At 40.6% G+C, this 19,027-nt stretch overlaps 1 protein-coding gene across 1 annotated transcript; it reads left to right on the top strand.

The window, feature by feature from the left end:
- The first annotated feature begins 7,201 nt into the window (after positions 1-7,201).
- On the top strand, positions 7,202-8,715 carry LOC148032747 (uncharacterized). The gene has a single exon (XM_087683414.1). The coding sequence runs from the start codon at positions 7,232-7,234 to the stop codon at positions 8,393-8,395; it is 1,164 nt and encodes a 387-aa protein (XP_087539540.1). The 5' UTR covers positions 7,202-7,231; the 3' UTR covers positions 8,396-8,715.
- The last annotated feature ends 10,312 nt before the right edge of the window (positions 8,716-19,027 follow it).

The following is a 19,027-nucleotide window of genomic DNA, read 5'->3' as shown; positions in this document are numbered from 1 at the left end:
TCAACGGCTACTACAAGTTGTCTAGCTGGTTGTAACGGGAGTAGGAGGCTCCTCTTGAAAGATAACCCTACGCATCTCAACTATCCACTTAGGTTGCTTATGTGCGTTTTTCTCATGGAAAACTACATAATGGATGTAGATGACTTTTCGAGCTTGTGGATCCCATAGGTGTGATAGCCCATCTCACCTACATCCCCCCATAACCAAGAAAGATGCATTTCACAAACTTAGGATCCAACTTTGTGTGCTTGTCCTTGGGTACATGGCAGAAGCCCCACAACCAAAGACATGCAAATGATCATACAAGGGAGGTTTCCTAGACCACAGATCCTTTGCAACCTGAAAGTTAATAGAACTACAAGGAGATTGATTGATCAATCGTACGGCAATAGTCACTACATCATTCCAAAACTGCTATGGTAAGCCTACCTAGCTAAGCATACTACCAACCCTTTCATTTATTGTCCTATTCACATGCTCAGTCATACCATTCTGGGATGGGGTGTACAAGGTGGTCAACTGACACTAAATACCCCTCTCATGGCAAAACTGCTCAAAGGCTTTAGAGTGCTCAAAGGCTTTAGAGACAAAGTGCCAGACTTGGCACCATATGCCAAAACAATGTTCCCCAGGTGATCTTCCAAGAAGAATCCCCATAGAAAACAATGTAACCCTCATCATCTAGTGTGCTAGAGGAGATAAGACTCTTTGTGAGAGTTGGTACATGTCAAACATTATGCAAAGTAAACATACTACCCAAACCAAACTACAATCAAATATCACCAATACCAACTATCTGCAACGCTAGGTCATTCCCCAAACGAACTGATCCAATCATACTACAATAGGAGTGGAACCACTCTCTATGAGGGGTCACATGAAAGGAAGCCCTCGAATTAACTAACACTGAGTAAACCGAAGAAAGGCATCAGACAACAGTGACTCATCCAAAGAAGAAGTTGCAAGTATGCAATCGTCATCAAAGTCAAGTTGCTACACTGCATTGATCTCTTCGATTTTAACATTGGACTTAGTAGGGACAATGCTATGATCATCAGACTTGTCCTACACTTTCCCTTTTCCCTTTTCCTTGTGCTTGTCATTGTGCATTTCATGGCACTCCTATGGCTTGATATCTTGTTTTCTCACAATATGGCATGTCAAATCGAACTTATGTCCATGGGACTTATTGCAAGACTATCCATCGGACTTAGAATGAGACTTCTGTGAGTCTCTATCATGGCGGTCATTCCCACTCTTACCCTCATGGTGACCTTGAATAGTTAAAGCATGAGAAGTACAAGAACCATCCACATTCTTCCTATTGATTTACTATGTTAGAAGTGCACCCTCTACATCAGACAATTTTAGCCCATTGTCGAGTATGTTTGCACGCATGGCAGTATGGAATGTGTCCCAAGACTCAAGTAGTGTGACTAATAAGAACAAAGGCAGAAGATTGTCCTTAAAGTCAATAGCGTGTGATGACAACTGGCCAATGATAGCATGAAACTCACTCAAATGCTAAGAAACACTAGTATCTTCCTTCATACAAAGGTCCATAAGCTGATTTAGCCAATGCATCTGAGAAGTAGGGCTCTACTTATCATAGAGATTATGGGTTTTCTCCCAAAGATCCCATGTAGATTGCCCATCTATGACAACATTATAATAAACCTACTTGTTGAGAGGCAGGATAATTGTGGACTTACAAAGCTCATCTAAGTCATCCCATACATCCTAATCATGACCTTTAGGCTTAATGCTTTTACATTTGATTGGTCTAATATGAGATTTCTGCACAAAAACTTGCCAAATTTGGGTCTTTGAATAGCCATAATTGCTACCATAGAACGTTTCAATGTTGAAAATGGCATTGTCATTTGAATGATCAGCCATACTATAGGAAAAAAAAGACACAATATAGACCAAACAGGTTGATGTAATACCTGCAAAATATAGCCCCAAAACCTCTACTAAAACAAGTTGAAAACAAGAGGTATGGACCAAATAATGAGATGTCCACAAACTATGACTAAAATAGTATCAAATGGAGGAGATTGCTCTCATAAATAATACAACAATATACAATTACAACATGCTGAAAATCAAGTACAACATACTCAAGCTCACTACAAATTAAGTCCAAAGCTCAATGTAACATCCAAGTGTCAAGTAAGTGGCTCCCACTGGAACAAAAGTTAGATGCCATACAAGCAAACAAAGCTTAAATCCTCATGTGAGTGGCATCCAAGCATCTAAAATACATCGAGCACATAGTTGGGAGCATAAGACCCAATAAAATCGTCAAGCCCTTAAGGTCATAAACCTCTGAAGCATCCAATGAAAGCTTCAAGCCTGTAAGGTCATAGGCCTTTGAAGCATCCAATGAAGTAAATGACAACCGCTGTCAAATGTCGTAAGCTCAAATCAAAGTTCAAATGCATTCAATAGCATAACCAAGCATATAGCTTCAATATCATGCACCAATACATTCGATAGAATGCTCGAATAGCATTAAAGAGCATTAGGCATAGACTATTCCTATTAAAAGCTTGTTGTCTATTGTATATACAATAGTAAAATGATAGTCAAGACTAAGCAAAAGTGAGCTCAATCGAAGCCCAAAAGCATTGGGGAGCATGGCCAAGCATGTGGCATCAACCATACATTAATGTATCATCCCAAGTAGTTAGGAAGCATCAACAAGAAATAGGCATATGCTTTCTGATAAAATAACCTTCAGTCCTACTTATTACAATAGTAAAAATGATAGTAAAACTAAGCCAAATATGGACTCAAATTAGTCCAAAAGCTTTCCAATGCATTGGCCAAACATTCCCCAAGTCTCCAACATCAAATGAGCATCCCACGAGCATCACATAAGCCAAGAGGAGGACATTTCCCAAATAAATAACATTTAGTCTTGTTATGATAGCAATGATATCTATGAGAAAATTGAGCTAAAAGAGCGCTCAAATAATTCCAATAGCATCTCAAACAAATGACATATGATTCCCCAAGTATTCGGCAACAAAACATAGGTATACGAAATCCCGAGAAGCATACACAAGCTCCAAACATTGAAGATATGGTTGTCCCTATTTTATGACAGCATCCTATCCCATTTGCACAGTTAATAACTAAAGCTCAATTACTCAAAACCAATGCTCAATGTTAATGGTCAATGCCAAGAGGAGTGGTAAACAATGCCAAAGTCTTTGTTCAATGTCGGGAGCTGAATATTGAGCTGAATACTCCTTGAAATAAGTTCAATGTAGGCTCAAGATTGCCCTAAGATAGGCCCAATAGATTTTGAGAAGTCCTAGAGCAATGAGAGCTCAATATGAACCTCAAGAGGTGGAGCTATGGCTGCCAATGGTGAAACCTTGTTGTAGGTAACTCGAATGAGAGTTGAAGCAATGGTGGATTGAGCTCAATCTCACGAAGAACATGGCTCTAATACCAATTGAAGGGAGGAGTCCAAGTGGAAGCATGAGCAAGTGGAAGCAAGAGAGGTGTGAGCTATGGTAGATGGAGCAAGAGAGCAAGAGAGCAAGAGAGCAAGAGAGCAAGAGAGCAAGAGAGAGAGAGAGAGAGACTCAAGATGTGGAAACTCCAATAGTCACAATGTGCGATGGGCCTTCCCTTTATTCAAATGTCACTAAAAGAATAAAGAATGAAGTGACAGTGATGGGCGCACGTTGCGTGTATGTGTTGTCAGTGTAGTAATACTACATAGGCGGCTAGGCACATGCGCCTTTACTCCCAACACTCTAAAAAATATTCTACTATAATGCAATTTGAGCAATCACATCCTATATGTTGTTCCAACACCTTTTAATCTATAGACTTTTCCTCCTTGAATGATGCCTTTGATATTACAACTTCCCTAGTTTTTTTCTTTAATTGTGCTAGCCTATGGACTGCCCCTTTGCGATCTTTTTTCAAGGTTTTCTATTAGGACAATTGATGTGTGTGCTAGTGGTTGTGCTGAACATGAGGTGCTTCTGCCAGTTGCATTTATTGTGCTGATTTCTAGTTTGCATTACTCTTTTAGCCTTATGACATACCCATAATTCATAGTTTGGTGTTGACATATATCCATGCCTTCCATAGTAGTAGCAAGGTCCTCTTGGCCTCTACTGTGCATTATTCCATTGTCTTGGCTGGTCATTTTTCCATTGTTCTTGTAGTTGACCCTTTCTACTAGACCCTCTAAGTGCTTGCTATGGTGCAATTTCAGGTATAATATGATTTACAGATGCTACTTGCAGTACTGGTTGTATCCTAGGATTCATGACATTTGATTCATTTCTTGTCGAAATGACATTTGATAGATAAAGATAATTGTCTCACATATAAGCAGAAAGGTAAAACTAGTCCCTTGAACTGCAATATCCTACTTAACAAACTACTTTAAGACTTGTAGGAAATTCAAAAATTTGTTGTCAAATAAGCTCCTTTTAACTTGAATTTTAAAAATAGAGGTTTAGAGCATCATAGGTAGGATTTTCAAGTGTTGTAGCCCCAAATCCATACACAATGTATGAAAGGAGTGCAATGCCATTGCATGCATTGGAATGAACCGCATTACTACTTCAAGAAATAGAAAGATAGAATACAAATACCATTATAGAACCATAGAAAGGGAATACACAATGGCTATGAAAACATAGAATAGAGAAATAATAGAGAATAATCAAAGATTAGGCATAAAGATCAGGGTGCAAAATATCACAATTGTCATTTTTCATAGCACTCTCATCATCTAATACAAATGTGGGTAGAAAATAGAAATGCTAACACGTTCTCTCAAGCCACTCTTATTACAAGCATAAGAACTAATTGATCACATGAAGTATAAGGTCCATTTTCATATCCAAATCTATGAGTAAAGAAAGACTAATGCTAAAGCATACGATCAAATATCATATCAAAAGCCTAGGTCTAACAACTATATTCATGAGCATTTTATATCTAGTGATATGCACTAAACTAGATGGTGTTTATGTAGAAAATAATTTTCCATGCACCAATATGGGCTAGGATAACTTTCTTTCATGAGTTTATTTAGGTAACATTAAATAAATTATTTGATGAGCATAGTTGTAGGTTTAGTGAGCTTGCATGTAATGCATGGAAAGAATGAGAGAAGGTCTCATATATGTCAAACATCTTGAATGGACAAAAAAGTATACTAGGGATCATTTTATGAGCTATACTCGTGAGGCCCTTGGCATTGAACACCTCATCTTTCTGTTGAAGATGTGCTCTTGGACTTAATTGGCTAGGACATGGATTTGGTGATGTTACTTTGAAAAGATATAGAGTGTCCAAAGCAAGTCTATGTTGGCATGGAATAATGCAATAGTACTTTGAAAAGGAGTTGAACAATCTATCTAAGTCATGAATCTTTGTGGTTGAATGGAGTAATTAGCTTGAAAACTTGGGTGAGATATACAAATTGAAAAAAGGATCTACATTAGATGTTGATTTTATCATAATGGTAACCATGCAATAAATAAAAGGTTTTTAAAAGATTGGGCTAAACTATAATTTTTAATCAATGAACTTATGAAAAAAGAATCTATCTTTAGGTCTTGATTTTATCACAATGATAACTAAGAAAAAAATAAAAATGTTCTCTTAGGATTAGGTTGAATTATTTATCACAATGAACTTTGTGTGTATGAGAGAGAGAGAGAGAGAGAGAGAGAGAGAGAGAGAGAGAGATGTGTGAATTTTTTATGATAATGTGATAGTTTGAGGGGGGGAGGGAAAATTGCACATCCAAGGTTGATAGAGACCTTGACACATGTGTAATGTTTTCCCCATTCTTTGGCAAACATGCATTATATTGTTGTGAGAAAATACTAAGAGAAGGTGTTGTGTTGTTTATACATTGCAAGAAGTAAGTTTAGGTTTTGGGGGATAGTTATGGTTAATGGATAAAGAGTTTAGAGAGAGAAGTGACACAAAAGAGAGAGTGAGAGAGAGAGACAAAGACAGAGGGACAAAAGGGGGGTGGGGGTGTCTTAGGAGTTGGGTTGCACAAAGGGTTAGTAGGGGGAGTTGGACCCCACTCCCCTTGCTAACCCTTAGTTGCACAGGGGAGGTGCAGTGTGAGTGGGGTGAAGTCAATCCCACACCAACCCTACTAGAACTTTGAAAAACTAGGGTTTTAAGCTAATGCTAGTAGGGTTATATAGCTCTTGTTCTCCGATTGGCACATTTGAGCTTTGTTGAACCCACAATATCTAGCATGTTGCTAGACCGCTGTATTAGCGAGTCCAATTGCATAATACTTTTTGAAAAAATTCATTTATGAAATGGTGTTGAGCAATGCCATCATTAATGGCTCGCTTCCTTTTTCCTTCCCCTTTCAAGTAGGTGGTGCAACCTTAGGGAGAGTGGAGACCTTTCATTAATGGTTTGCTTCCTTTAGCTCCCCCTCTAAGGAGGTGGTGCGAAGTGAGGGAGAGTGGAGACCTTTCGCCCCCACTATGTGGTGCTACCTTAAGGTGGGTAGAGACCTTTGGCCCCACACACCCATGACCTTAGGACGACCCAGCGCTCATACAAAGTTCGTTTCCGTCTAGAAGCTTTTAAGAGCTGCACAAGGTAAGGTTGTTTATTATTGTGTGAAATTCAACATTGACTAGAATTCCAGTCCCATGACGCTCCATTTGGTCCTTCGAGAGAGAAGGGAAAAGCAGAGATGCAGATCATCCCGGGGCAACAATTAATGTAAATCTGAAAATACAAATTTGCCTACTAATCTTGGACAATGCACGCCCGATTGGCCCCAAAATTGGTGCCCCTTTCGGTATTTCTTTAGCTTTATTGAAGAAGAAGTTGAATTACAATGGGATTCTCCCAATCCCTTTCAGTATTCCAACTCCCCTTGCTGTCCAAAGTGACCAGAAAGTCTTCAATCTATTTTACCCCTTGATTCAGGACCTTAATTGGCCTTCACTTCATAGACGATAGAAATGCCCCAAATTCAATGGCTGACTAGTCCTCCACCTGAATTTAGCTGAAATTCACCTTCAGCCTTGTTGAAACCAAGTCTTGGAGCTTCCAATTTCTGGCACACTTCCCAAGGCTGCTACTAAACCCTAATTTCTCAGAGAAATTCGCAATTTACAGCAGAGAAATTCGCAATTTCTCAGCCTCCAAGGGTACAAATGCTGAGATCTTCGAAGCAAGGCTGTGAAATGGCTAGGAGATGAGAGTCAAAGCTATAGACGATGTGGCCCTGCGCGTGCTGGTCCATCTGCCTGCGCGCCTCCATCGCCGGGCCATGGAGGTGAGCTCCCTCTGGAGGATCGCCATCCAAAGCGACCACTTCTACACGGCGCGCCGCCTCAGGTTCGGCTCCCACCTCGGCCCCTCCCTCTTCCTCCTCCGCACTACGCCACACGGCCGCCTTGAATGCCTAGACATCGAGCTCCCGATCCATTACACCCGCGCCGTCCTCACACATCACCTCCTCTTCTCCTGCGACCTTGCCTCCGCCCCGCCCTTCCTGCGTCGCCGCGGCACCTTCTGTGCTCCCCACACTCCTGCCTCCATCATCGTCGCCGGTGGCAGCCCTAACCCTAGCCATGACAGCAGCAGCCGTATTGAGGTTGCTGGTCCTACCCTCTGGGATGATACTTATGCAGGCATACAGGACCCTCACCTCGCCGTAAACGAGTACAACCGAACTGACCATGTCGATCCGCAGATCGGTGCCCCCGCTGATGTCCATCGGTTTGACATCGTGTCACGGCAATGGAGCAGGAGCGGCCATATGATATCGCACCACCACACGGGATGCCAGGCTTGCTTTCTTGACAGCCGCACCTTCGTCATAGACAGGGATGGGAAAGCAGAGGTGTTTGACCACGTGAAGAATCATTGGACCTGTATTGAGAGCTTGCCGACCGGTTGTCATTATGACCTTTGCTTCACATGCCAGGGCCAAGTGTTTGCTAGAGGCTCGTCAGAGACGCTCTATTCTTTAGACCTTGTGAAGCTAACATGGGCACCGGATGTAGAGATGACTCGGAGGCTCGAGAGGGTTGCCTATGGCAGCAAAGTAGTGGCCAGAGCTGATGGGACGCTGTTTGCAGTGGCAGGGAGAGGAGATCATTTAAGTGTAACACTACAGCGCAGGGAATCCGATTGGGTGAACATGCTCACTACGCGGTTGGATGGAAACTGGGATGATGTCTTTCTTTTCTGCGATAGCAATAAGGTTTTATTGGTTTTGCCTGACAGGAACAGCTACTGCTCTGAGCTCAAATCTGAAAGAGTTGGCTCCTTACCTTACTTTGAGTATCTTCGTGTTCCTTGTTCAGAGCTGCCTCTGGTTACTATATTGGGAAGCTCAGCTGATCTTGCATGATTGGATGTGGATTGAGGATACTAGTTTTTGAGAATTGTCCTTGTGAAGGTGGGACTGATTTCAGGGATTCAATTGAGAATTGTTGGAGAAAGGCTGAAGAAGGTGTAATTTTGTGTTCTCCAACCGTGGTCGATAGAATACTTGCAAGTTGACCAATCGATAGTAGAGTGCTTGCTTAGTTTGCCATTGTGTAGTAGGAAGGAATTTTCACCATGTAAATTCACCATAAAGTTGACTAGGGTGGAATCATTCCCTTTCAATATTTGATCTATCCCCAACTCTTCAAGTATAATTTCTAATGGTGCCTTGTTTGCAGCTCCTTTCCCTTGTCAAAAAATATCAACCTTTAAGTCCATTTACACTCTATGACCTCCTTTTGACTTACTCTCGACATAGTTTCTACATGGGAACTTTAGGAAGTTATCGAAATGAGTTAAAACATGTAATTTGATGTTTGAAAATTTTAGCATGTTATTCAAGATGCGCTTAGGCTAGGACATCAATAGAATAGTGCTTGGTAATGATGCTCTTACATGCATGTAGGTGTCCTAGAAGATTAGCTTCAATGGCCCCAAAGTGTCATAGAGACAACGTATGTAAAGTCATCAACAATGGGCACATGGTTGCTAATATTGTTGTGAAACCTAAATTGGAAGCACAACTCAAGGAGGCCACATAAGCTCCACAATCCAAAGTTTTTGTAGTTGTACTTCAACTTGAGATATCAATAATTCTATGTAAGGACAATTGTCCTAATGACAATAATCCCACCCTTCCATTGTGTAGTAAAGCTGTAATTTCCATGCATGATTAAGTTTGTTCTTTTTTGAGGGGAGATGAGATGACATTGTGCATGAATATTAAGGTTTAGGTGGACTATTAGGGGAATCCTCTAGGGTAATAGATGAGGTGTCTCATACAAAAAATTTGTTAAGGGAGCTAAATTTTAGATGTACTCTATGCATTGCATTGCTTGTACTCTATGCATTCCATTGCTCCACATGAGTTTCTTTTTGCTCGTGGATATTAGGATTTTAATGAACCTAGTAGAGGACTATAGGGTTATAGACGAGGGACCTCACACAAAAAGTCTGTAAAGAGATCTACATATTAGATTTGCTCTTCACAAGGTTTTCTTTTTATGATGTTTTTAAAGTTCCTTTTGAGCAAAAGAATGTGCTCTTTTTCTATGTCTAGCCTCCACTCTTTCTACTCTACTCTTTTTCTATGTCTAGCCTCCACTCTTTCTACTCTTTTTATTTCATTAAATTAGTTCCATTTGGACTTCCTACACTAGATGTGTGTATGGTTTGACAAGATATCCTTTTTCAACAAGTGCAAATTGCTTGAGCCACCTATTGACATGTTAAGCCTCACAAGAGCTTAATAATGGGAGATTAGATAGAGAATGCTATTACTTGAAGAGCTTGATATGATTATGGCTCAATTATCTCTCACTTACTTGGCTCATACTCTTGCTCTAGACCATCTAAGTTCTCTCTCTCCCTCTCCCTCTCCCTCTCCCTCTCCCTCTCCCTCTCCCTCTCCTAATAACGAACAAAGAAAGTAATAAATTCAAAGGTCTAGTTGACTCACCTACTTAACTTCATTGTGTTTTAGACCAAAACCATAGAAGGGTTGTAGGTGTTTTCACAATCCATATGTTGCACTTCAAGCCACCACTTTACTTCTTCACATCCTCACAATGGAGCTAAAATTCAAAGAGAAGAAGAAGGAGAAGAAGAGGGTCGAGGATAGCTTCTCTCGATTGGTCCCTTACCCTCTCTCTCACTCTTCTTGACATGCTACATCTCACTTAACTTCTTACCTTTTGAGCTATGGAAGCAAGAGGGAAAGAAGATAATGAAGTAAGAGATGAAGATGAGCTTCCCCTTCATTGACCTCTCACTCAACGCACACTCTCAATTTGTCTCTCCCTTACTCTGAAGTAATTGTTGCCACAAGATGATAAAGAAAAAGATAAGAGAGAAGAAACTCAAAAATTTCGCATATAAACATGAGCTCTCTATTCACATTGACACATTTTACACGTTGGGGTTAGGGTTTTTGTTTTTGGTTTGGCACCGTCCCCTTTTCCATTAGGCTTGTGGCTAGTCCTTTATACATACAATAGCTCCTTGTGGACATGGTTTTTGTAAATAGATATTTTCCACAATTCTCACATCCATTGCTTTTACTGTAACTTTAGAAATATCTACAATTTAGAAAAATGTGAGCTTGGCTCTCTCATGGCAAATTCACAAAATAAAGGCAAATTTTAACCATAAACAATGAATTGGAAAATACTACATGGACACTTTATGGATAAACAACTAGAATAATAAGTTGAGCTCCTTATATTTTAACAAATTTGAAAATAAAATTTTTGGCACCTTGGATTAGTATTCTTTGCACCTTGATTTGAGTTTGGCACCCTTGATGAGTCCTCTTTGCACCTGGATTGGAGTTTCCAACTTAGCTTCCTTAGCTTTTCTCTTGTGAGAGTTAACACTTAGCCCCTTTGCTAGTCCCATGGCATGCTTTGCTAGCTAAGTGCTAGTATCATGGCATGTTGCTTTGTTGGTGTGGTGGTCTTGGGAATGTCCAAGTCCTAAATGTGTATGGAACTCAACTGAGGAAAGGATATTGGTACAAAATGATTGCTCTATTGACAAGGATTGTGGATTATTGAAGTTGATGGTTAGTACTATTCCCACTTCCTCCTTATAGTGGTAACTATCTTCACGAGAGTCTCAATGGTGCAAAAACCCTTATATTGGTAGCTCTCTTGATGAGAGTATCAATGGTGCAAAAAGGTGAAACCCTTCTATAATCTTGGTTCCCAACAGACATTGAAGTTAAGCACAGTAGCAATGTCAGACTTGTGAAGGTCTTGGAATTGCTGAAGTGCTTCATTATGGCCGCCTCCTTGTTTCTCTAGTGATGGAAAGGATCAACGCTTTTGGCAACCTTTGTGTTTGGGATCTAAGAACATTCATCATCCTCACATAATGCTCCTGAGCATAGGTGGATGTCTCCAAATCTTCAAGAAGCTTTTATGACTCTCTATCATTATTCTCCATGGGTGAATCTATTTCCCATTGGTGTATGTTGTCAAGTGGTTGTAATATTGCTCTTGGTAGCTCCATGGCAACTATGGCATCCCCATCTTGTAGATTGGGATGGGTGCTTGATATTGAAGGTTTTTTTGAGGAAGTTGTCATCCAAAATCCCATCTCTTTGACATCCTAATTTTTATAGCCTATATATTTGAGATATTCCACTAGACTTTCTTTTGCCTACTCATAAGTAGATACTTAAACTTCACATCCAAGCCATGTTGTAGGATGTCACTTGAGAGTTTTGTTTTTACCTCCTCCATGTTTTAGTAGTAGGTGGCATAGTGAGAATGAGTATGACATTCCAATACAGGTCCTATTGCAAGGAAATGTTGTGCTTACGTACTGTAGCTTGCTCCTTCAATGGCTTTCTCTCTCTCCAATGCTTAGTTTGTAACTGTTTTCCTAAGCTAAGCATCCATTGTCCCTTGTCCCTTGTCCCTTTTGTGCCTCCTCTTCTATGCTCTTAGCCATCCCCTGAAAGGATCATATCTACATTATTTTTCAGCCTTGTGAAGGCTATCTTCATTAGTTCATGTGCTTGGCAAGTTTCGTATAGCTTTGTTTAAAGTGGTTGCCTTGGCATTTTCTTTCTCCGTTAGTAGTATAAGCTTGACCAATGAATTCCTAGTTTCTTCATGCTTCTTTTTTAAATGTTCCATCTGCTCCATATTTGCTCTCATTTATTGTATTTTTTTCATTCCCTCTAGATTTGCTTGTGCTTCTAGGAGTTCTTGGGTGGATGCTTGCACATACCCCCTGGTGTGTTGCTATTTCATTGTATAAAAGAAGTCAAATCTATTACTGCTCTTTGCTGGCTCTAGCTTTGTCTTGCTTGAAATCTTCACATAGGCTTTTAAGTGTGGTTACACTCCCTATAGTGTGCCTTCTCTTGTTGGTTTTGTCTTGAGAATTAATGATTGATTCAACAGTGGGTGGCCCCATTAGAGAAGTGACCATTCTATCCTTTGATATTTTTTGCTTTTTCATATTGATCATATTTTTTTGAAGCTCTTGTACGCTGTCTAGCACTCTTTGAATATCATTGTGAGTGCATTTGCTTTGATAGAACTTTCTCCCTATCTAGACATGGCCAATGCTTCTTGCAATTGCTATGCCAGGAACTCTTTCTGCATCCTCATGTCTTCCTTTAAAGACATCCTCATGGCAATTGCTCCTTCTCAAGTTCCTTGGTAAGGTCCCTTAGCCTCAAGAACTTTCCTAGACTATTCTAGCATGGATTGGGACTCTACTTCTTCTGAGTCACTTCTAAAGATCAACTTTTTATCATTATTGTTCTTCTTCACTCGCTCCTTCTTTCTCCTCTATAATTTTGGTTGCCTCTCTTTTTCTTTTCTCAATTAATCACCTTTTCCTACTTTCTTTCCCTCCTCTAGATCTACCTTCTTCTTCCTCCTCATAAGAGGTGGAGTCAAATTCCTCTGCATCCATGAGCTCCCTTGTTGAATTTGGATCCTTATGTGTTTTTTACTCTAATGAGATTGTGGAAATAGGTGATGGGTTATTAGGCTGATCCACTTGCCTTGGTTAGGATATTATCACATGTGACTATAGCTCCTATAGCATCAACACACATAATATTGTCATTTGGGATCTTATTAAGAGATTTTTGTGCTTGTACTATGGCTTCATGGGCAAGCTCAATCCAAAGGTAATTTATTCTCCATAAGTCCCTAAGAGTTTTTTTTAAATGTAAGTAAGCATGATATGGAACACTTCAATAGTTATGTGTAAATCCTCCTCTAGTATAGCACTGAATAGAAAACCATCTTGATTGATGCTTGGTTTTCTCCACTTTCTTGTGGCAATCTTGGCCCTCTTAATTATGTCATATTTACCTTATCCTTGCCTAATTCCTAGTGCTTATTTCACTAGGCCAAGTGTGAGTGTGATAGGGTAGGTTGGTCTTCTATTATAGTTGGTTTGAAGCTAGATGGATCTAGTCTTCATGTCAGGTTGGTAAGCTCAAATGAACTCTCAATGTGCAACAATGATAATTGGTCCATACATCACTTTCAAATATTTCTTTAGGCCACATTGTTCCACCAATCACTTCATTGCATCATTACTCTCACTCACATTGTTGAGATTACTCACTGGTCTTAAATTTTTCCTCTCCAAAGCTCCAAAATTGTAACTTTAAATCAAAATAATTTTGGTATTCCATGATGAATATAATCTTGTTCTAATTATTGATTCCTTTGACTGATTTTGAGGTTGTTCCTTGTCTTGCAATCTACAATAATAAATCATCTCTTAAGTTTTTAGATTACAAGGAAGTAAATTGAACAATTAAGAATATATATAATTAAAAAAAAGAGCTCAATTTACCTCCACCTTATACTACCTACCTCCTTGCACAAGTTAAGTTAAAATGTTTCTAGTTTTGGAAAAGCTATCTATACTATGCATGAATGAGCGTTAGGTGGTTGTTGATGTCTTGATAGCTTCTTGTCATATGCATGATGTTTTTAGTTTTGGAAAAGCTATTTATTCTATGAATGCACGAGGGTGCTTATTTATGTATAAAACTCACTGTATCAAATGCCATGGTTATCCACTAGTCATAAAACCTAGGGTTATATAATAGCTTTTGTTGAGATATCGAGCTCCACTCGTGATACGCCAGGGTGACCGTTGTATATTTATGTCACCGACTTGTCAGTTGCAGACGCGGTTGGTACACCGCCCATGAATAATAGCTACATGATAGCTATCCTTATCTACTCTAGTTCGTGGCTCAGTTAGTATGCCACCTTAGTTAGTTGAGTTTGGTTTGAGACCCATATATAGGGTTCTTCTATTTCTTTGTACTAGAGTTCTTTTGGCTTACACAACTAAGAAGAGGAAAACTGTTTTCAGCCTCCACCCTTGTGTGTCTTCCCCCATTGTGCAAGCAAGAAAGCTTCAAGCGAGACTCCTTCCTTCTCTCCCACAATCTTGACATGGTATCAGAGCCTTGTTCGTGGTAAGGAGCTCAAGAAAGCAAGCCAAGCTCGCGGTGGTCTGGTAAGAGGAGCAGTGTTGCTTTCATTTCCTGTTTTGGGAGCAGATCTCTGCAGGTAGCACAGCCGGAAATTGCAGGAGTGCATTGTCTCAGGTTGAGACGCCCTTCGCGGTGAAGCAAGAGGGCAGTATATGCTGCGGGCGAGGGCTTTAGCCCTCGGCGACCTTGTTTTTTTGATTTGAGGCCATTTCGGGGCCTGTTTTGCAGACAGAAGTTTTCTGCACGCACTCAGGAAAAGGCTCAGTTTTATGCTGTGCGACCACTGTTCTACAGGTCGGTGAAAAGTTACTGTAGAAATTGCATCGTATGCTTGTGCGCAGAGACATTGGGAGTTTCAGAATCATCCTTGGTTCCTGTTTATGCAAAATCGTCACTAGGAAGTGACTGTGTGGTCAAATACCACTTTCGCCAGTTTTGCAGATTTGCCCTTGTGAGGGTGAAGCTGTGTTTTTTGCAGTGACAGAATTTCTTGCAGTATTCTGTAATGGCGTCTGATTCTCTTTCACAGATTGTCACTGAAAAGCTTGACAAGAATAACTTCCAGGCATGGAAGTTTAGAATGACGAATTTCCTTATGGGAAAAGGATATTGGGAATTTGTTGCAGGAAATGAAGAAGAACCAGTTCTTCCTGATGTTCCCAATCAACAACAAATGCAGGCATTTAAAACATGGCATGAGAGAGCCAGGAAAGTTATGTATTGGCTGTCTATCAGCATTTCAGACTCTATGATTGTGCATATTCAGGATGCAAGTACGCCAAAGGAGGCATGGGATACGTTGTCAAAAATGTATAGCACAAATACGCAAGCCAGGAAAATGCAGCTCAAGCAAGAGTTGCACAATGTGCAAAGAGAAAATATGAGCATCAACGACTACCACATGAAGGTGAAGAAGATTGCAGATGCACTTGCTTCCATTGGGTCGCCAGTGGAAGATGATGATTTAGTTTCCGTGACCTTGAATGGTCTAGGAAAGGATTATGCACAGTTTCGGACATCCATTTCAGTTCGTGAAAGATTTCCTGATTTTGAGGAGTTGATTGCTCTTCTAATTTCTGAGGAACAGAGAAATGGTGGTGCATCTTCTTCAGGAGGAACTTCAAAAGAAGCTGTCTTCTACTCAAATGCTGGAAGAGGTAGAGGCAGAGGTAGAGGAGGCCGATTTGGAGGCCGTGGCACAAATCAGAATATGCAGCAAACTCAAGAAAACCAGTCCTATGGAGGAGGACGTGGTAACTCTAGAGGCAGGGGGAGCCAAAGAGGTCGTGGTGGATGGCAAAGAGGCCAAAATGCAAACAGTAATGTTGAATGCTACTACTGTGGTAAAATGGGTCATATGGCTAAAGACTGCTATAAAAAGCAGAATGACATCATGAATGGAAAACTGCAACAAGGGAATTATGCATCTTCTAGTAGACAGGGTGATGACAGAAATGAGCATTTGTTCATGGTGCAGCACATGAACAATTCTATGACAAGTGCAGAAGAAAGCAATGATGTATGGTATGTTGACTCAGGTGCATCAAACCACATGACAGGTCATGCAGAATGGATGGAGGATGCAAGGAAAATGAAAAAACCAGGATTTGTGGAGACTGGTGATGATACTGCACATCCTATTGTGCAGATTGGAAAAATTCCCTTGTCTATGCAGGATGGGAAAAAGAAATACCTGTCCGATGTATTTCATGTCCCGAATATCACCAAGAATCTGGTTTCTGTTGGTCAAATGGTTGAACAGGGCTTGCAGGTCAGATTTAATCCTCATGGATGCTTTGTTGAGGATATGAAAAATAAAGGTCGCTTGATAGCAAAAGGAAAGAAGAAGGGCAGAATGTTTACGTTGGATGCAGACATGTCTGAATTGAGTGCAGCAATGTTTGCACATGGGACCGGTGTAGTTGCAGATATTGATATCTGGCATAAACGCATTGGTCATGTTAATGTACAGCGACTTAAATCAATGCAGGCCCAAAATATTGTTGCAGGTTTGCCGAAATTCAAGGTTGCAGAAATGCATAAGGTATGTGAAGCCTGTCAGTTTGGAAAACAGGCAAGGAAACCATTTCCTAGACATGTTCAAGAGAGTGAGAAGCCATTGGAATTAATCCACTCTGATGTGTGGACTACTAAAGCTGCATCTCTTGGAGGCTGTCATTATTTTGTCACTTTTATTGATGACTATAGCAGGAAAGTTTGGGTGTATTTTATGAAAAAGAAAAGTGAAGTTTTTGGGCATTTCAAAACTCTTAAAGCTATGGCTGAAAAAGAAACAGGCCTGCAAATAAAATGCCTAAGGTCAGATGGAGGGGGAGAGTACCTCTCAAATGAGTTTGCAAAGTTCTTGCAGGAGCATGGCATAAAGCAGCAATATTCATGCAGTTATACCCCACAACAAAATGGAATTGCAGAAAGGAAAAACAGGCATATTGGAGAGGTATCTCGTGCCATGCTCAATGAAAAAGACTTGCCAGATTTTTATTGGGCTGAAGCAGTTGCTACAGCAGTCTACATAATGAACAGGACTCCCACTGCAGCAATACATGGAATGACTCCAGAGGAGAGGTATACTGGTAGGAAACCAGATATTTCTCATTTGAAAATTTTTGGTTGCATTGCCTATGTACATGTGCCAGATGAGCTGAGATCCAAGTTGGATCCAAAAGCTGAGAAGTGCATCTTTATTGGTTACTCTCTGCAGCAAAAAGGGTATAGATGCTATAACCCTTCTACTCGTAAGTTTACAGTGAGCAGAGATGTTGTTTTTGATGAGATGAGTAGCTGGTATAAACCAGTAAATGTGATTGATGATGAAGATGCACAAAATGGTAATGCTACACAGAATTCACAGCAGCAGTCACAAAATATTAGTGGACCTGGAGCGTCCTCTAGCAGTGGTTCACATTCTTCGCCATGGACAGGCAGATTGAGATCAGGAGAATCTTCTCAAAGCAATGCAGATAGTGGTATGCAGGTATCACGAAAAGGAAAAGAGAAGGTTGATCAGCCCATGTTTGATGTGAATGCAGGTCACTCTTATGTGGATGGTGAATCCAGTGGCTCAGAACAGAGCATTGATGATGAGTTGGGTATTCCTTCTATTGTTACACCTGGAGTAAGGAAGACCAGGGATGTTTTGAGAGCACCTGGGAGTGAACCTACTTTGCGCAGGTCTACAAGAGCTAGGTATCCTGTGGATAGGCTGAAATATGATGGATTTACAGCCATTCACTATGCATATATGGTCAAAGTGATACAGGAACCAGAACCCACATCTTTTGAGCAAGCCATGGGAAAAGAAAAATGGGAGAAAGCCATGGATGAAGAAATGGATGCCTTGGAAGCAAATGCTACATGGGAGTTAGTACCTTTGCCTAAAGGTAAGAATGCAATTGGCTGTAAGTGGGTTTATAAGGTGAAGCACAATGCTGATGGTTCTGTGAACAGATACAAGGCAAGATTAGTAGTCAAGGGGTATGCACAAACATATGGCATTGACTATGAAGAAACATTTAGTCCGGTTGCAAGGATGGCAACCGTAAGAGCAGTCATTGCTATGGCTGCATCAAAGGGATGGTCTTTACATCAGATGGATGTAAAGAATGCCTTCTTGCATGGTGATTTGCAAGAAGAGGTCTATATGGAGCAGCCACCAGGTTATGTGCATGCTGTTCATCCTGAGTTTGTTTGCAGGTTGAAGAAAGCCTTGTATGGCTTGAAGCAAGCACCTAGAGCATGGTCTGACAAGATAGGACAGTATCTTGTCACTATTGGCTTTCAGATTTCCAAGGCAGATTTCTCACTTTATGTGAGAAAAACAGAGAAAGGTATTATGCTGCTTGTCATTTATGTTGATGATTTGATTATGACAGGTGACAGTGATGAAGATATCCTTCATGTGAAAATGCTATTGAAGCAGAAGTTTGAGATGAAGGATTTGGGAGAGCTGCGTTATTTCTTGGGCATTGAGGTGATTAGATCACCAAGTGGGATACAGCTCTTGCAGAGGCAGTATGGATTGGACATGCTGTCCAAATATGGGATGACAGGCTGTAAGCCAATTTCAGTTCCTTTGGAGAAAAATGTGAAGCTGAGCACAGATGCAGGTGAGCTTCTAGAAGACCCTACTATGTACAGACGCATAGTAGGAAGTTTGATTTATATGACTATTACCAGGCCAGATTTGAGCTATGTTGTTGGATTGGTAAGTCAGTTTATGCAGGCTCCAAGGAAACCACATTTGGATGCGGCTAGACGCATACTTAGGTATGTGAAGTCCACATTGCAATATGGACTATTTTATGAGACTGGGGTTCAGATACAGTTGCATGGATACACTGATGCTGATTGGGCTGGTAGTATTTCTGATAGACGATCTACCAGTGGATATGTGTTCTCTTTTGGGAGTGCTGCAGTCACTTGGAGCAGCAAGAAACAGCCTACAGTTGCCTTGTCGAGCACAGAGGCTGAGTACAGGGGTGCAGC

Source organism: Lygodium microphyllum, chromosome 8 (genome assembly GCF_053477565.2).
Source record: "Lygodium microphyllum isolate KBCC chromosome 8, Lygodium_microphyllum_v1.1.10, whole genome shotgun sequence".
In the NCBI taxonomy this organism is placed as follows: Eukaryota; Viridiplantae; Streptophyta; class Polypodiopsida; order Schizaeales; family Lygodiaceae; genus Lygodium; species Lygodium microphyllum.
The sequence above is the reverse complement of the archived record's forward strand: the minus strand, read 5'-3'. Positions and strand labels throughout refer to the sequence as shown.